This window comes from Homarus americanus, unplaced genomic scaffold (genome assembly GCF_018991925.1).
Source record: "Homarus americanus isolate GMGI-L3 unplaced genomic scaffold, GMGI_Hamer_2.0 scaffold33468, whole genome shotgun sequence".
Classification (NCBI taxonomy): Eukaryota; Metazoa; Arthropoda; class Malacostraca; order Decapoda; family Nephropidae; genus Homarus; species Homarus americanus.
The window spans coordinates 5069750-5089376 of NW_024714177.1; the positions used below are offsets into that span (position 1 = coordinate 5069750).

Below are 19627 nucleotides of genomic sequence, written 5' to 3' on the forward strand. Positions count from 1 at the left end.
ACAGTTCAGGGCTCAGAGTTAGCACGGTCTTGTTTTCGGATCTGATGTGTGTAAGACGTGTCCAGTGTGTTGTGGATTCCAAAATCCATGACAAGGCATTTCTGAACCGCTGAACTCCCCGATTCTTAAATAACACTCAACTCGCACCGAGATACCGTAACTGGATGCGTGCTCCGGTATAATGTATGGGAGAAAATAGTTCATGTGTATTATTGTAGACTTGATACTGTGTGTTGGCAGGTCCTGTAGGGTGTTCTTTGTTTCAGGAGCGAGGAACCCGTAGCGTCTAACATGGACATCTCTACTGGACACATGGTACTGGTGAGTAAATCATATCTGCTTGTTTATTTCATCCCCAGAGACCTTAACCACCTTTTCACCTTTACCAACAAGACCTGTGTTTACCAGTGAATCATGATTATTATGTCCTATTTTACTTGTGAATCACTATCATTAATTAACTTATTATCTTCGACCACTCCTTTCATCTGAGGACCATCGTCAGTTTCTACTTGTGGATTAATTATTACGTTTACCTGTTCTTGCGCACCTGTAGTTCATGAATATGTTTTCGTCTGTACATGATCTTTGGCCACTGTCTTCCTGTGCCTTTTTTTTATCCCTCTATAACAGTCTACATTATCTTCTCCTTTGATTCCTCCTTGGGGTGGAGTCTAAATCACAGCTCGATCTCTGTCTGCTCCACGCTCCACCACCATCTGGGTCACCCCTGTAACTGTTACCCAACCTCCGCCTTCGTTGTCTGCTCTGGAATGTATCGGACGTTTGAGCCACGGACGTTTGGTTTGCGCCAGGGTGGTTAGGACCTGATCTAACCACCTATCTTGAGAGGTTGGTCGTAACATCTCCAGACAGCAAGAGCTTACCTCCGGCTTAACCCACTGACACTTAGACAGACGAGACCCTCACACACAACATCGCCTAAAACCTTCGCGTATACTATAGCATTTATTCGCGCCCTAATGAAGTTCTCGACGAACCTCAACATCAGACTCTTCATCCATACCTAAACACCGAAACGTTGCCTCCCCGTTATTCTACATGATAGCTGCATAAATCCAAGAAACATTATCAGATATATATTAATCTGGTAACATTGCCCCCCCCCCCCCAAACCATGAAGCGCTGGGGCTATCTATATAATCGCCGGCTCCCTCGTGGAATTTTTTAAAACAAGCGTCATTAGGCAAAACGGATGAACCAGTTAAATGGATTATCAATAATTAAGCTTGTGTAATGTTATTGCTTTAAATAACAGAGGCGTAAGTGAGATCAACAAGGGATCGTGACTCACTCGCAAACACCTGTTGGCCTCTATGTACACACCTGTAATAAAAGGTACCTATACATACCTAAAATAAGAGGAATGAGGGAAAAATATAACAATATTAATCATAAAAACAGCACTAATAATAATAACTATAATAATAAAACTCAATTAAGAATGATATCAAATAATAATAATAATAATAATAATAATAATAATAATAATAATAATAATAATAATAATAATAGTAATATTTATAATAATAATAAAGATCATTATAGGATACGATGATGATGATGATGATGATGATGATGATGATGATGATGATGATGATGATGATGATGATAGTCGTAAAAAGAACGAGTAAAAATAAAAGGACGAAGATCAGTTTAATAATGAAAGGATTGATGGTTATAATATCATAGTACAATAAGTAACTCTCAGCTGGGACGTCCTTGTCAGTAGTATAGGTAGAGGTCTTCAGAACACACGTCACTCTTTCTCATGTGGGGTAACGTGAAGCTGTAGGTGTACTAGTACAGTATACGCTGACAGTACACACCTCCCCCTGCGTATGTGAAGAAGTAATAATAATAATACTAATAACAATAATAATAATAATAATATCAATAATAATAATAATAATAATAATACTATCATCATCAATACTAATACCAATAATAATAATAACACCAGTATACGCCTCTACTTCCTCCTTATGAAAATATGCTTATATAATTATGTCTATTATGACTACAAGACAGTATATAGGTTGAAGTAGAACATTATGTCTACCAAGAATAATAGTAGACAGCGGGAGGGAGCTATAGCCCTATAGACTCCAATATCTACCAAGAGTAATAATTAATAAGATAACTGAGGGAATAGTCTTTACCTCAGCCCGTCATCATCTCTAGCAGACGTACACCTACCACCTTCACCCTCCGCTTCATTAACAGGTAGAAAACTCTCTCTTTCAGGCAACTTCTTTCATCCGACCTCTATTTTTCCTACATCATTTTACGGTTAATTTGCGCTCTTGAAAAAAGAATCGTCTCCCCTTTCAACTGAGTTCATATATTTTAAAATGAGCGTGAGAAACCTTTTGATGATAAAATCAAGTATCACCTGGGAGTAGGCAACACTAATTAAGGAACGTCACCTTGTTAAAACTTAGCCAGGTGTGTGTAGTTGGCTGGAATGAAGATAAACAAGACATCTTCTCTCTCTCTCTCTTATATTCATATTGTTACCCAATGATTTCGGCGATTCCTCCTCTTCCTCCTCCTTCTCTTACTCTCCCAGTCTTCCTCCTCCTCCTCTCACACTTCCATTCCTCTCTTTCCACCATCCTTCTCTCACTACCACATATACCTTCCTTCACTACCATACCTCCTCTTTCCCCCTCACTACACCCCCACCCCACCCACCTCCTCCTCCTCCACACACACACGGTCACATCCCTCCTCCCTCACCCAGCCAAATATACCGCCTTCACCTCCGACGGTATCATCCTCCAACAGTCGTACATGGAGGACCACCTCAAGAACAAGGACCGCCTCGAACAGGAGTGGATCGCTCTGTGTGCCTATGAAGCCGAACCTTGCGCCACCACCCTCGCCCTCAAGGTACGTTCATCATCCTGAGCACGCCAGGGAGGGGAGGGAGAGAGAACGTTAGGGAGTCAGGGAGGGGAGGGAGAGAGAACGTTAGGGAGTCAGGGAGGGGAGGGGGGGTAGAACGTTAGGGAGTCAGGAGATGGAGCAAGAGAAAGGTTTGGGAGCCAGGGGAGGAGGGAGAGTGAACGTTAAGGAGTCAGGAAGATGGAGGAAGAAAACGCAGAGGCGTAAGGGAGGAGAGTGAGGGAGAATGTTAGGAGTTAGGAGAGATGGACGGGGAGAAAATGGTAGGGAGGTGGTCTCGGAGGGGAAGGAGAGAACACGGTAGGGATGCCGGGGAGAGATAGAACGGTAGGGAGTCGGGGAGGAGGAGAGAACGGTAGGGGAGTCGGGAGGAGGGAGGGAGATAGAACGGTAGGGGAGTCGGGAGGGGAGGGAGAGAACGGTAGGGGAGGGGAGGGGAGGGGAGATAGACGGTAGGGGAGTCGAGGAGGGAGGGATAAAACGGTGGGGAGTCGGGGAGGAGGGGAAGATAGAACGGTAGGGAGTCGGGGGAGGAGGGAGATAAAACGCAGGGAGTCAGAGGAGGGGAGGGGAGATAAAATGTAGGGGAGTCGAGAGGGGAGGGATAGAACGTAGGAGCCGGGTGAGGAGAAAACGGTAGGGAGTCGGGGGAGGGAGGGAGATAAAACGGTAGGGAAAGTCGAGGAGGGGAGGGAGATAGAACGGTAGGGAGTCGGGGAGGGGAGGGAGATAGAACGGTAGGGAGTCGAGGAGGGGAGGGAACGTTAGGGAGGTGGTCAGGGAAGGAGAGACTTACATTGACAGGTGTATTCAGGTACATTAGTAGAGAGACAGGTGTATTCAGGTACATTAGTAGAGAGACAGGTGTATTCAGGTACATTAGTAGAGTAACAGGTGTATTCAGGTACATTAGTAGAGAAACAGGTGTATTCAGGTACATTAGTAGAGAAACAGGTGTATTCAGGTACATTAGTAGAGTAACAGGTGTATTCAGGTACATTAGTAGAGAAACAGGTGTATTCAGGTACATTAGTAGAGTAACAGGTGTATTCAGGTACATTAGTAGAGAAACAGGTGTATTCAGGTACATTAGTAGAGAAACAGGTGTATTCAGGTATATTAGTAGAGAAACAGGTGTATTCAGGTACATTAGTAGAGTAACAGGTGTATTCAGGTACATTAGTAGAGAAACAGGTGTATTCAGGTACATTAGTAGAGAAACAGGTGTATTCAGGTACATTAGTAGAGTAACAGGTGTATTCAGGTATATTAGTAGAGAAACAGGTGTATTCAGGTATATTAATAAAGAAACAGGTGTAATCACGTACAATAGTTCTTTAACCTAAGTAACCACAACATATGTACATTAAACCCAATAGTTCTTTCCCCAGAATAACTAAAACAAGGAGTCACTTTTGCCTGTTCTTCAGTTTAGACGTAAGTAAATACCTGTTCACTGTGCATTGTTCTCTGCTCACAGCCGGAGAACAACCAGAAGAACAGGTATCCCGACGCCGTGCCCTACGATCACAATAGGGTAGTCCTCAACGCCCACGCCAACCTCAACGGCTCTGACTACATCAACGCCTCCTCCATCGTGAGTAGCATGCTCCCTTCCCACCAATAATCTCTCACGTCAGTAATCTCCTTCCCATTAGTTATCTCTCACACCAGTAATCCCCTTCCCATTATTTATCTCTCACACCAGGAATCCCCTTCCCATTATTTATCTCTCACACCAGGAATCCCCTTCCCATTAGTTATCTCTCACACCAGTAATCCCCTTCCCATTAGTTATTTCTCACACCAGGAATTCTCTTCCCTCGTGTTAACTGCCACACCAGTAATCCCCTTCCCTTGTGTTATCTCTTCTTCCTTATTAATACCCCGCTTGAGTAATGTTATCTTAGTATCTACTTTTGGTCTTCGTATTTTTCTATCACATAAAGTGATGCAGCGCCTGAGAAGATTCACTAGTTCCTTCCTGGGGGGACACCCAGTCCACCTAACTTTACAGTTGCTGGAGTACAGTGCCGGTCACGCTGCCTCTTTGTGTATTCAAGGCTTAATATCTGTGTTTTGGCCATTTAACAATATATATATATATATATATATATATATATATATATATATATATATATATATATATATATATATATATATATATATATATATATATATATATATATATATATATATATACATACAGTATATATATAATTTTTTTTTTTTATTAGTGGTCAGTATTAGACGACTTGATGGGGTTATGTTTTCTGTCCATCCATCGATCCAGGTAGTAGGCAGCTACCATACAGGGAGGTACAGTACTACCGCCTGGGAAGATATTGGAAGCATAATGTGTTGTCTAATGGTAGACCCTGCTTCCATATGGCATCACAAAAGTTGTGACCAAGTCCCAGTTTGCTGATCTAACTTTCTGCCTCATTTAAACACAATTGCAGTGTCTCAGTTGTTTCTCTTACTTTGACAACACAACGTACAGACTGTATATTGTTTCTCACTGTTGATTTTTATTTTTTCATTTTTATATATCTTTATGGTTCTTTTTTATTATTATTATTACAGTGTTGCTATTGTAATTATTAACATGCATGAAGGTAGACCACATTTATGGTTTTGCCATTAGCAGCAAGTATGTACAGATTTTTGCCAGTTCCCACTCTGGAGCATCCAACATAGAACTGGCCATGAGAGAAGCAAGGAAACACCAGGTTTAGGCCAACCATCTTTAGGGACTGTCCCTGGCTTTTGTAGATGGTCATGGCAAAGTTCACTTTAACCGGGAACTGAAGTCGCTTGAACTCAAATGGCAGGTCAGTGGTGATGAGAGGTATCCTTGGTATAAAAACGTCCTCTCCTTTAGCTTTTCCTGTCAGTATTGTAGCTTCCAGTACATGTGGCATCATGTTCTTCACCACCAGTCTTGTGCCATTGCAGAGGATTTGGTGGTTTAAGATTTCTTGAGAGCATTATAGGAGTTCCAATCTTGAGAGTGAGGTGGTGAGGAGGCATTCCAGCGGGCTCCAAAGAATTAAGGAATTCTGCTGGGTACTGGACTGCTTGGTCCTGGTCGATTACTGTATCAACTGATTTGAATGAGGTCTCACTGCCTGGAAGCTGTCTGAGTAGAGTCATGTTGATTTCAGCCACTGTTTCATTCTTTGGTGCCAGAATTGCGCGTTCACGCAGCCACTTTTGATCCTTGTAGTGGTAGATAATGTTTGGGTAGACCATGTTAGTGAGCTCAGTTGAGGACTTTACAGCATTTCCACATCCTTGAGGAATGAATATTTGTCCTTCTGAATCAACAGGGAAAGTTCCATTCCCATTCTGTAGTAGAAGGTTTGCAAACCGTCCAGCATCCTGTTCTCCTTGTAGATGTACTCTCATGTTTATGGATAGGGTGAGTGTCTGAACACTTCTCCAAAGGTGTGATGCCTTGAGGCATTCATCCCAGACTATGAGGCTGCATTTTTCTAAGAGTTTTGCCTTTGCCGATCCTTTTTTGATGTTGCACACTGGATTCTCATTGTGAGCGAGGTTGAGAGGCGACCTGGGGTCCAATGGTGTTGTAGTGAACGTGTAGTATGAGTGTTGTAGTGACCTTGTAGTACTGCTGTTGTAATGAACGTGTAGTACGGGTGTTGTAGTGAACGTGTAGTCGTATATATAAGGATAAAATTACCTATAATACGTGGGATGTGATACGACTTTTCAACCTTTGTGTGGTTTAACGGGTCGGGTCGGGTTGGGTGTGTCGGATCGGGATGGTTGGAGTTTTTTTTAGATCCCCACATGACACTTGCTATCCATGCCAAGTTTGGTCCGGGCGGCTCATTCGCTAGGCCATGGTAGGACGCCACCCTCCGGGAGGCTCCACATTGTCTCACTGTTCAGTCCCCAAAACTTCTTCCATCAATAGTTCATTAACGGTGCATGTAAGTTCCACAGCAACGGTACAGCAAAGTATATTTTTTTAGCATTAAACTGTTATTATTTTATTGTCTAATCATCACTACATATAACACCACCCATCATCACTACATATAACATCATCCATCATCACTACATATAAGACCATTCATCATTACTACATATAACACCATCCATCATCACTACATATAACAACATCCATCATCACTACATATAACACCATTCATCATTACTACATATAACATCATCCATCATCACTACATATAACATCATCCATCTTCACTACATATAACACCATCCATCATCACTACATATAACACCATCCATCATCACTACATATAACACCACCCATAATCACTACATATAACACCATCCATCATCACTACATATAACACCACCCATCATCACTACATATAACACCATCCATCATCACTACATATAACACCACCCATCATCACTACATATAACACCATCCATCATCACTACATATAACACCATCTATCATCACTACATATAGCACCACCATCACTACCACCACTACTACCACCATCAGCACTACCACCACTACTACCACCATCATCATTACCACCACCATCATTACCACTATTATCAACCAGTCTCTACCACCACCACTATCACCACAAACATGCCGCTATCACCATCACCACCAGTACCACAGTCACTACCACCGTCACCACCACCACTACATATAACACCATCCATCATCACTACATATAACACCATCCATCATCACTGCATATAACACCATCCATCATCACTACATATAACACCATCCATCATCACTACATATAACACCATCCATCATCACTACATATAACACCACCCAACATCACTACATATAACACCCATCATCACTACATATAACACCATCCATCATCACTACATATAACACCACCCATCATCACTACGCCTCTTACCATCATCATCACTACGCTGTACCACCCATCATCACTACATATAACACCATCCATCATCACTACATATAACACCATCCATCATCTTTCCTTATAACACCACCATCATCACTACATATAACACCACCATCATCACTACATATAACACCACCCATCATCACTACATATAACACCATCCATCATCTACATATAAACACCATATCATCTTCCACATATAACACCATCCATCATCACTACATATATACCGCCCATCATCACTACATATAACACCATCCATCATCACTACATATAACACCACCCATCATCACTACATATAACACCACCCATCATCACTACATATAACACCATCCATCATCACTACATATAACACCATCCATCATCATCACTACAGATCGGTAAAGTAGTTTCCGAGATTCTCCCGCTAACATATATATATACTTTTAAAATGGTTTTTATGATTATGCTTAATCTGTTATCTTTACCCGACACATAGACGGACCATGATCCTCGGAACCCGGCGTACATCGCGACTCAAGGTCCCCTGGAGAGCACAGCGGCGGACTTCTGGCAGTTGGTGTGGGAACAAGGCAGTGTGGTTATCGTCATGCTCACAAGACTCACGGAGAACGGCCACGCCTTCTGCCACCGATACTGGCCTGAGGAGGGCAGCGACCTCTACCACATCTACGAGGTCAGAGACGAGAATGTTAAGCCACTTGTAGGGTCCCAAGCCTATTTGACCCTCCGACCTCTACCGCAATCATTGTGTCAGATACGCTAATATGTTTATCTCTAGTATGGCAACTAGCTTTAGGATCAGACCTAGAGATGCTTGGCCTCAGTTTATGGGGACCTTACGAGGAGAGGTCATACACTCGACCACCTGGAGGCATCTTTACCACCCCTCTGTTTTAATCTGTAAAGTTAGGCCGACCGGTGTTTGATCTCTTCTTGGGGTCTTAAATACAGTTTCATGTGCCAAGTTCTTGAACTGAAGTTTCAGTGTGAAGGTTCTAAATTTAAGATTCTTAATATATAGATAATTTGGGAAGGATTTCTCTTAGTTTGGGTTTTAATAATTTGATGAGGTCCAGTTCTACCAGCTTGGAAGGACCCTCTACATCCTGTGTTCCTGGTCGAAATCCTAGATTTTAAAATAATCTAATCAGTTCAGTCTCACACGCCGGGCTGACGGTTTGACGTCTAAAAAGAATCCTCTTTTTTTCTTTTTCTTTTTTAGTTCTTAGGTTTTAGGGTAAAGGCCGTTTCACACCGGATGAGATGCTAGCTACACTGCGGATGGAAATTACGTGTGGCTTTGAATTGCTTCTGTTGTTTCTCAACGAGGCTGTTCAAACTGAATGCGATGATACATATCCGACGTCTGTGTACCATCCCAGAGTGCCTTCTCCGGGGACTTTTTCTCGGTGTGGCTTCGTCGCGCACTAGAGCATTTTGGCAGTCTGGGACTGAATGTTGAGAAAGACGGCAGCTAGCGCCCTGCTTCAAGGTCATTCCCAACCATATCATTTATTTTTCTTCGTCAGCTGAAAGCTCCTGCACAAGATGATGGTATTCGTCAAAGTTTGGCCTTATCAACATTGGTTTCATGTACTTACTTCGTTTTTCTTTTCTACGACATTCCTAGAGTCAGCAGTAAAATTTCCTCCTCCTCGTAAACCCACTGTGCACTGCCCTCCATCTTGACTGATGCAACAATACTGAGAGTGTCTCTCCAAATACATGGCGTGCATATTATCCTGTGTAAACACTCACATAGTAAGCATCGGGACTGAAGTTCCGCAGCGTAGCTAGCGTGGCATCCGGTGTTAGACTGCCTTAAGACGTACGTGTGTTTGACGTGTTCTACTAGAAGGACCTCATCCAGTATTAAGGTTTTCTAGTTGGTGGGTTTTAGAGATTATTTTTCGCTGTCACGTGTTTTAAAGATTTTACTTGTTTTGGCTTCCCTCCTCATGGAACTCATAATTTTTGTATTCAAAGTTTAGAATACTTTAATTTAAGGAGATGACATTGAAACCCTTCGGTTCTGCGGGAACTATTATATAATCTAGTAACGCTCACCTCTCCTCCCCGTACAGGTTCATCTGGTGTCTGAACACATCTGGTGTGACGACTACCTGGTGAGGTCTTTCTACCTAAAGAACGTGCGCACGGGGGAGACCCGCACAGTCACCCAGTTCCACTTCCTCTCTTGGCCAGACTCCGGCACCCCAGCCTCCACCAAGGCCCTCCTCGAGTTTAGAAGGTCAGTAGTGGTTCACTTACTTAACCTGACTCACACGTTGACTCATGGGGGCATTTATTCACAGACTCATTTTCCCATTCCAGCGGAGACCCACACATGTGGGATTTGGTTTACTTTCTGGCAGAACCCCACTTACGGATAGGTTCTGTGTTTCAAAAGGAGGCTCAAAAGAGGTCGTTATCACTGTAGTGGGGAAGACCCTTCTTAATAGAGAGACTTCTGGGAGAAGAGTGTGTATATATATATATATATATATATATATATATATATATATATATATATATATATATATATATATATATATATATATATATATATATATATATACAGTATATAAAAGAATAAAGTTGTATACAAAAGCCAGTCTGGATGAAGGCTTGTGACACCCTCACCATCACAAGATGTAGGGAAGACATGGTAGTGTAGCGGAGGTGTCACAAGACTTAGGGAGAAGATGGCAAATGATGAAAAACACTACAGGTATATGGTTATATACAAGAAACCAGTCGACAGCCACACGAGGCCATCACCAGTGAGGGACTCTCCACCAGTGAGGGATTCCTCACCTCAACGAGACCACCGCTGTCCGCTCATCATTTTTGTGATTTTTGCAATTATGTGCTGTAAGGAATTGCATAGTCACAAAAGTGATGGTCGTGCGCGGGCCAGACAGGCTGCTGCTGCGACGGTCTTAAGGTAAACGATGTTTTCCTACAACCGTAACCACTTACCTCCTGCAGTAACTCCCCTGCTGCCAAGACTCGAAAAGTTCGGTATCAAAGAAAGTCACTAAATAGATTTATTTCTCACGGTGGTGAAGAATCGTCTTAACTATAGTGATATTACATTACCTTTTTAATAAACTCCGGATATGTTCATCACTTACAGTACTTAAATTAGATTCAAAAGAGATAACATTCAGAAACATTTAACATTCATTATAATTCTCACAGACAAGTAAGGAATATCAAAGTCTCGCCTGTCCCATCCCTGGGTGACTACCAGTAATACAGTCATTGCTGGCAGTGATGTGCTAATGTGTAAGCATGAAGCTTCATCATTTAACACTAGTACAGTACAATGATCCCATCATAAAGTACATCATTGGTTGTCATCCAGTAATATGATAGTGGGTGGCGGGGTACCTCTGGCTTATCTACGAGGATGAAGACCAGCATCGTTAATATGGGAGTATATAGATTCTCTCTCTCTCCCCTCCGACTGTAACAGATACATTCACATTAGTCAAAATTATGCCCACAAAGCTTGATGCAGCAAAATGTATAATCTGGTTCAGCAGTTTCTCTATGACAGGAATTGGTGTTGTTTATATTAATATGGTTAGATCGCCGCCTTTACTTGTCTGCTTCTTATCTGATAATAGCTACCCCACGTACTGCAACTGTCGAAACGAAAGTGGTGTAATGTTAGTTGAAACTTACAATTATTAAATAGTCAATACCGGTTAATTACACAGTAAAGGTATGAGATAAACTGAATTTCTTAAGTCTAAAACCAACCCCACCTTTATTAGTTTGCTGCGCTATTACAACAATGTTGGAACCGTAAACCATATGTATTTTATCAGTGTCCATAACGTACCAGCTTATTTCACTCCCATTTTATAAGATTATATGAACCCCAATACCTATATTCAACTTGCACCAGTTTGCTACACAATCGTGGTATAATAATAGTTAAGAGGTAAAAATGAAGGTACATTGCAATACAGTTTGGCAGCCATGACGGACAACTTCATTAAGTTGTCGGTAATGAGGTAATTTGGGTTTGCAGGTTGATTCACTATCCTGTCATTATGGTTGTTGTTCCAATGGGTGAAACATACTTTCTATATCTAGGTATTTGTCTCCGTATCCTTCTTCGTTTCACTCAAACCATTTATCTCCATGTCTAATATACAGCATATTTATCTTGGTAAATTACACCCTGTCACTGTACTTGTTTCTCCCTATTTATGTACCTACCTACCTCCTCCTCCTCCCTCCCTCCCTCCCTCCTCCTACCTACCTACCTACCTACCTACCTACCTACCTACCTCCCTACCTACCTACCTACCTACCTGCCTACCTCCCTCCCAACCTACCTACCTACTATTTTTCTTTATGTTAATAAACCTCTGATTTTCTTTCTTTCCCTACTGCTAAATTATCTTTGATGTTTATAAAAAAAATCCAATCCAGTATGTCTAACAATACTCTTCATATACTTTATTGACATCTAACCTTACACCACAACATATGTTCTTCAGTAACATGACTAAACACAAGAAAGACAATGAACAGTAACTTTCATCTGATTATTTTTCAGGAAAGTCAACAAGTCATATCGAGGTCGTTCCTGCCCCATCATCGTTCACTGCAGGTAAGTTTTTCTCTCCCTTGTACAGTATATCACAAAGAGTAAGTCAAATGATATAAACATGTATATCACACACTTTATTTCTTGTGAAACACACACATACACACACACCTATCTATCATACACACCCAGGTGATACAGATAAAATTAATTATCTTTAACATGAACATAACCCCCCACACATTTATCCAGCAATGCTTGGCAGCCTATCTATGGGGCGCGTGTGGCTGCAACATAGTGCCAAGCGACATGTGTCAGATGACTCACACATCATCTAATATACTATAGGACTAGGCGTGTGTCTGTCTGTCTGTCTGTTCTGGGCAGCCGAAACGGCACAATCGTTTTTCATCAAACTTTGTGGAAAAATCGCAAACAATTCGTAGAGTAGAACAGACCTGGTTCCATGTCGATGGTTTCTTTAGGAAGGCATTAATTAACCATTTTATTTACGATGGAAAACGATGCAAGTATACGGACTTGGCGCACCCTCATTCGCTGTACGCTAGCCAAGCACTTTCACTGGGCACGAAGGTGCCCGCGATCACTTGTGTACAACTATAGTATATAATCCAGTTGACTCATGCTGAAGGAGAGACTTGTTTGTGTCACGATATGGGTTGGGAAGTTGATTAACAATAAAAATACTTCACAGAGAAATTTGTGACGTCTTAAAAGTTAATTGACAATGCCTAATTATCCTTTAGCTACCTTCAGTATTGCTTTCAAGTGTTCACAACTTACCCAGCGAGGGAGTAATTCAAAACACTATGGACCTGTCTTTTACCTGCATGAAGCCGCCGCCAAGAAGGAATTTCAGAATCTTTTAACTACTGTACTTGCTGTTTGTCACCTGTTCAAAACCATGAAAGTTGTTTTGTTATTTTCAAACATGATTTACACCAGTGTTAAAGGTATAATAAACACCTTATATAGTTTGTTACCTAGACGAAGCCACCTGTAAGAGCAAACTTGACAACCCCTATAAACGTCAGTCTCTTGTCACCCGCATGAAGACCAAAGGTTGATAAAATGATATTCTCAAGCAAGCTTCCCACCTGCGAGAAGATACCACAAACACATAGTCCTTGTCACCTGTACAAGGCTAAGATGGTTGTCATGGTGTTGGGGGGAGGATGAGGATCACACACTTGTTGATCTTTTGCCGGGCGCTGGTTAGCTTATTCTCCTCCCCGTATTGTTGTCAACACACTGCTTGGAGCTCTTCCCTTCCTTAGGAGAGACTTAATTCGCACTTTTACGAGTCTTCATTTTTTTTAAATAATAAGCTTGTAATTACCCCACTAATATTTTTCCCGACCTCTCTGTTCAAGTGAAAACAAAGGATATTAATTTTGTTGACTTAGTGAAGCGCCGTGTTAGTGTTATTGGTTATTATTACGACGCGTAACGAGCAAGGCTTCTTTCTCTCAGTAATCCGCTGCCTCTGTTTCGGCCCACTAATTATTACCTTAAAGAAGATTTTGTATCGGTGTTTAATGGCGCTGATAACACTAACTTTATCCCTGACAAAAAAGGAAAGGTGATCCCTCGCCTTATTGTGTTCTTTGTGCTATTGTCAGCACAAAGTTTCAGGATATGAACTCCACACCTTTGTCTTGTCCGGTGTTATGTCTGGCATTTTCTATTAGTTGATAATATTCACAGTATTCTCACCTCAAAAATCCTTATTTGTTTACCTGTTTGGTGTGAAATTTGTATCGCAATATCACAATAATGTTATTTTCAGCTCTCGAAAACAGTGTTTGTGTGGATTCTTATCCGTGTACAATATTATAGCGGATGTTCACTTCAGTGGCTTTCAAAAGAACCACTTATTCATCACCACTAAACAAGGGGGGGGGAGGAATATTCGTTATATGCCATCACCCTCCAGACAACACTACCTGGTTTGGAAAATTGCCCCGCCACTCCCCTACACCCCTCTACTCACCACCCCCTACACCCCCAGTAATCCCCCTTCACCCCAGCCATCTTCTTACCCCAAAGCCATCCCCTACCCCCCCCCAAAGCCATCATCCTACCCCAAAGCCATCCTCCTACCCCCCAGCCATCCTCCTACCCCCAAGCCATCCTCTTACCCCCACCCCAAAGCCATACCCCAAAGCCATCCTCCTACCCCCAAACCTCCCAGCCAAATCCTCCTACCCCCAAAGCCATCCTCCCTACCCCAAAGCCATAGCCCCCAAAGCCATCCTCTTACCCCCCCCCCATCAGCCATCCGCCATTCCCCAAAAACACATCGTCATCCTCCTACCCCCAGCCATCCTCTTACCCCCAAAGCCATCCTCTTACCCCCAGCCATCCTCTTACCCCCAAAGCCATCCTCCCACCCCCCAGCCATCCTTTTTACCCCCAAAGCCATCCTCCTACCCCCCAAAGCCATCCTCTTACCCCCAAAGCCATCCTCTTACCCCCAGCCATCCTCTTACCCCCCAAAGCCATCCTCCTACCCCAGCCATCCTTACCCCCAAAGCCATCCTCCTACCCCAAAGCCATCCTCTTACCCCCAGCCATCCTCTTACCCCCAGCCATCCTCTTACCCCCAAAGCCATCCTCCTACCCCCAAAGCCATCCTCTTACCCCCAAAGCCATCCTCTTACCCCCAAAGCCATCCTCCTCCACCTCAACCATGCCCTTACACCCCCACCACTCCTCCCCTAATTAATGTGACATGAAGCCGGCGATAATAGAGAAGGCCATAATTAGCGATGAGAGCAAGGAGACTGTGGAGATGAATAGTGATGCTTTATAATCTTCACACACGGGTTCCATGCCCTTGGCGACGCTTTCTCTCGTTACCATGACAACCCGACAAAACACACACACACACACACTTTCATGTTTACGTTTCCCAAAACCCGACTCCCACAACACACCTCACTTATGTAAACAGGCTGAAAGAAATAATTCTAGGCAATCTTCCGGGAGCCTCGGTACCTTCACCATAAAGAATTGTTTTTAATACAGTCATAGGTTATCATTTCACTTGGCCACACTGCTATACTCCAGACCCGCCTTGTGACTAAGAAAGCACCAGGGGCGAAGTGAGGGTGTGGTCACATGGTACACTTTGTAATGGAAGGTGTGGCCATCCAGCTTATAGTACAGAGGAAAGGTGGCCACCCAGTTTATAGTATACGGGTAGTGTGGCCACCCAGCTTATAGAATAGGAGTAGTGTGTCCACCCAGCTTATAGTATGGGGGAAGTGTCGCTACCATATCCACCAACACCACCATCATAATCATATTCACCAACACCGCAACCGTATCCACCACCATCACGACCATACCCATCAAAACCACACCCACCACCATACCCACCAACACCACCATACCCACCAACACAACACCCACCACCACCATCCCAGACATTCCGTTGCTAAGGGTATGATTGCTATAGTGATCCCATCCATGTTTGTGATGCTGTCTCGTTGCCATGGTGATCAAGAGAAAATGGTGGCATCAACAGCTAGAGGGTAAATCCTTGGAGCCGTCGTCTTTAGTCCATTTTGTCTTACAGCCTCATATTTCCTGCTTACAACTCAAGACAAAAAACAGTTCCGGCTCGGAGTTAAAAATTGCTGTATGAATTATTCCCGCAGGTGTAGTTAGCAAGATGAAGGCGTAGGTATGGCAACTGTGTGTGTGAGTGTATTGCGTGGGGCACACATGTGTGTTTAAGGTCAGTACACTCTGCCTAGTTACCCTTCGACCGCGGCTTTCCACCCCAGAATTCAGTTGCACAAACAAGTCTCAGAGAATCTTAAAAACATCACATCCATGAGATGAAACAATTTAATGTATTTCTGAGAAGCGTATAGACAAATTCCAGATGACATTCTTGCATTCAAGTAAAAATAAGTGATAACCATGACACGCCATTGAGCTACAACCTTGTAGGAGGAGGAATCATCTTTCATCTTTTCATTTTGTTGTTTTTTTATAATCACAGATAGAGGACATTGTTCAAAGAACTATTGGGTGTAAGGTGAAGATGAGAAAAGTGCCAGGTAAAGTGTTCATACATCAATAGCAGCAGTGGATCAATTGTGACGCGTGCAGGGAAACACCCAAGACTAGTGGAAAGGTGATGGTGTTGTGTGTGTTCACGGCTCTATACCATAGCCATCACCACTACCCCAAGGCTAGTGGAAAGGTGATGGTGTTGTGTGTGTCCCAGGGCTGGTGACGATGATGGTGTTGTGTACCAACTTTACACATTGTCTTTGGGAGGTACTACCGCTTAGGAAGTTATTGGAAGCATAATGTGTTGTCCAATGGTGGACCCTGCTGCCATATGGCATCACAAAAATTGTGACCAAGTCCAAGGTTGCTGATCTGACTTTCTGCCTCATTTACACACAATTGCAGGGTCTCAATTGTTTCTCTTACTTTGACAACACAACATACATATAGCGTTTCTCACTCTTGATATTTTTATATTTGTTTTTGTATTTATTCATGGCTCTTTATTATTACAGGGGGTATTATTATTATTTTTATTATTATTATTATTATTATTATTATTATTATTATTATTATTATTATTATTATTATTATTATATTTTATTATAATTGTTATTTATTTAATATATTGATATTAATTTTATTATTATTATTATTATTATTATTATTACCATTATCATCATCATAATTATTATTATTATTATTTTATTATATTATATTTTCGCCCCAGGCCTTGATCTGGGTCATTAAAAATTACCTGTGCCCGGGTGGGCTAATGCCCTTAAAAAATATATATATATTCGTGTCCCACATTACATTTACCATTGTATTACCAGTGTCATATCCCCCTATGTCCCATGCTACAAATCCCCTTCGACACTATAATATGTTCTACACCACCATTAACATTTCCATTCGCTTACAGTGATGGGATCGGGCGCACGGGGACCTACTGCCTCATCGATATGGTGTTGAACCGTATGGCAAAGGGTGCCAAGGAGATCGACATCGCCGCCACGCTGGAACACATCCGTGACCAGCGGCCCCACATGGTCAAGAGTAAGGCGCAGTTCGAATTTGTGTTGATGGCCGTGGCGGAGGAGGTGCACGCCATACTCAAGGCCCTCCCACAGTAGTAGCCAGCCTCCTGACGACGACCCGGCGAGAATTCAGGCCTGCAGGAGGGACGCACGGACACCAAATGTTGTGTTTCCGTGAGCGTCCCGACCATACTCCTCCTTCACACACCGCTTGGTTCGTCCCTCCCTGAGCGACGCTCGACCTGGGGGTGGCGGCCGGCGGGCGTTGTACCTCTGCTAGCGTCGCCAAGGTCACAACTCGGCGGCGACATGTATCTCGTTGTCGCTTTACTTTTCAACCCCTTTCGTACAGGACACTAAATTATCCACAAAGCTTGGTTCTTAGGACTATGGATGGCTTACATTGGACGTAAATATACTACAGGTGTCAGAGGATAATAATATATGATATATATTTTCTTTCATTGTTTCCAAATAAAAGTATATAGGGATATATATATATAATTAAATTGTGTATAAGTGGTAATAATAACACTGTAACGTTGTGTATCAAGCAGACGTCCACCAAGTCACACTCAGTTACACAAACTTTATAAAACATAGCAAATGGGGGTGCACTTTGTCTAAAAATGGCGTCTTGTACAGAATTAATAAATATCAGTCCGAAGAAACACAACTTCCTTACCAGGAAGATATAATATGTATGCAGACATAAATGAAAAAGTTTTTGTAACTGAGTAAAGTAAATGTATTCCAAACCTCTACTGTCCGCTTTATTTTCTCTACAAAAGTTGTCCCCAAAAGTAATAAAAACTCGAAAATATAAAAGAACCACAAAAAAAATAAAATTCAGTCACTTCATTGGCTACGTGATGTCCAGTCCCCGAGCCTCTTGGATGGATTTGCCCTCCTCCTCCTCCAATCAGGAGCCTTCTTGGACCCAGCCTCCCAAGAAGGCTTCTATCAGCCAATCAAGTTCCTCGGCCATATGACTCTCGTAGCCAATGAGCGTAAATGTTGCTTCCTGTGTCTCTAACGGTAGATCAAATGGATAGTCTAGTACGTAGGTTTAAGGTACATTTATTCAGAAAGATCAGATGCCCATCGGAAGCTGTGGAACTGGGAATTCTTTCATCTTCATGGGCTAAAATATCCACACAAAATTCTACCACCTGAGGAGATAGTGGGAGCAGAGTGCAAAACTAACAAATATATATACATATATATATATATATATATATATATATATATATATATATATATATATATATATATATATATATATATATATATATATATATATATATATATATATATATATATATATATATATATATATTCTCCGTTCTATCGTCTGCAAATCTCGGGAGAAAAAACAAATGAATTCTCCAAATATTTTACACAAATAAGACGTGTGAGAGACGTAAGTAGGGATATCATCGACAAGTGTTGTGTAGTTCAGTGCGTCATTGTTATATCTTGGTACCCGTATCAGTTTTTGGGTTCATTACTATTTAATATCCTTATGTCATATTATTATACAGATGATTATTTTGTATACAGTACTCTTAAATAGATAATTAATATTTAGGTTAAAAATCAGGTACACTACTATAACTAAATGTATTATGTTATTATCACTTATTCTACGGAGTCTTGTGATTATTATTATGATTTTGAGTATTATTGTTATCAGAATCATTAATGTTTCTTTGGGTATTTGTTTATCAATAAGGCCCTGATATGATTTGCGATCGGTATATCTCCTTGTCATCTTAAGTAAGGCGGTGTTACGCTCTCGTCCGACGCCAATAAAGTGATTTGGTGGAGTCCTCTCCTCATTATCCCTTATTTAAACTCACACCAAATTTATTTCTTGACTGATAACAAAAGTTCCTGATTGAGAATGAAATGTTGTGATTTTCCTAAAGGTGATGAAGTCTCTCATTTTCTCTAACTTATCTTGACTGATACTCAAGAGTATATGTCATATTCCCACTAAATTCCTCATAATCTGGAGGACATTCCCAATAATGTGACCTTGGCATCACATTTTTGTTCCAAGATGGCACCAGAGATTATCTGAGAGAGACCTTCTTGGACCAGAAAACCCATGATGCCACCTTTGG

At 41.9% G+C, this 19627-nt stretch overlaps 1 protein-coding gene across 3 annotated transcripts in view; it reads left to right on the forward strand.

Moving 5' to 3' along the window:
* LOC121877395 (receptor-type tyrosine-protein phosphatase N2-like) overlaps nucleotides 1-19327 on the forward strand; it is a 38425-nt gene extending 19098 nt beyond the window's left edge. For all 3 annotated transcript variants that reach the window (XM_042383145.1, XM_042383151.1, XM_042383158.1), the window contains 7 exons: nucleotides 267-321; nucleotides 2812-2916; nucleotides 4412-4528; nucleotides 8314-8511; nucleotides 9923-10089; nucleotides 12418-12471; nucleotides 17384-19327. In XM_042383145.1, the coding sequence (XP_042239079.1) occupies nucleotides 267-321; nucleotides 2812-2916; nucleotides 4412-4528; nucleotides 8314-8511; nucleotides 9923-10089; nucleotides 12418-12471; nucleotides 17384-17594 (907 nt within the window). In that variant the 3' untranslated portion in view covers nucleotides 17595-19327. The remainder of the gene's footprint in view (nucleotides 1-266; nucleotides 322-2811; nucleotides 2917-4411; nucleotides 4529-8313; nucleotides 8512-9922; nucleotides 10090-12417; nucleotides 12472-17383) is intronic.
* Nucleotides 19328-19627: the final 300 nt, after the last annotated feature.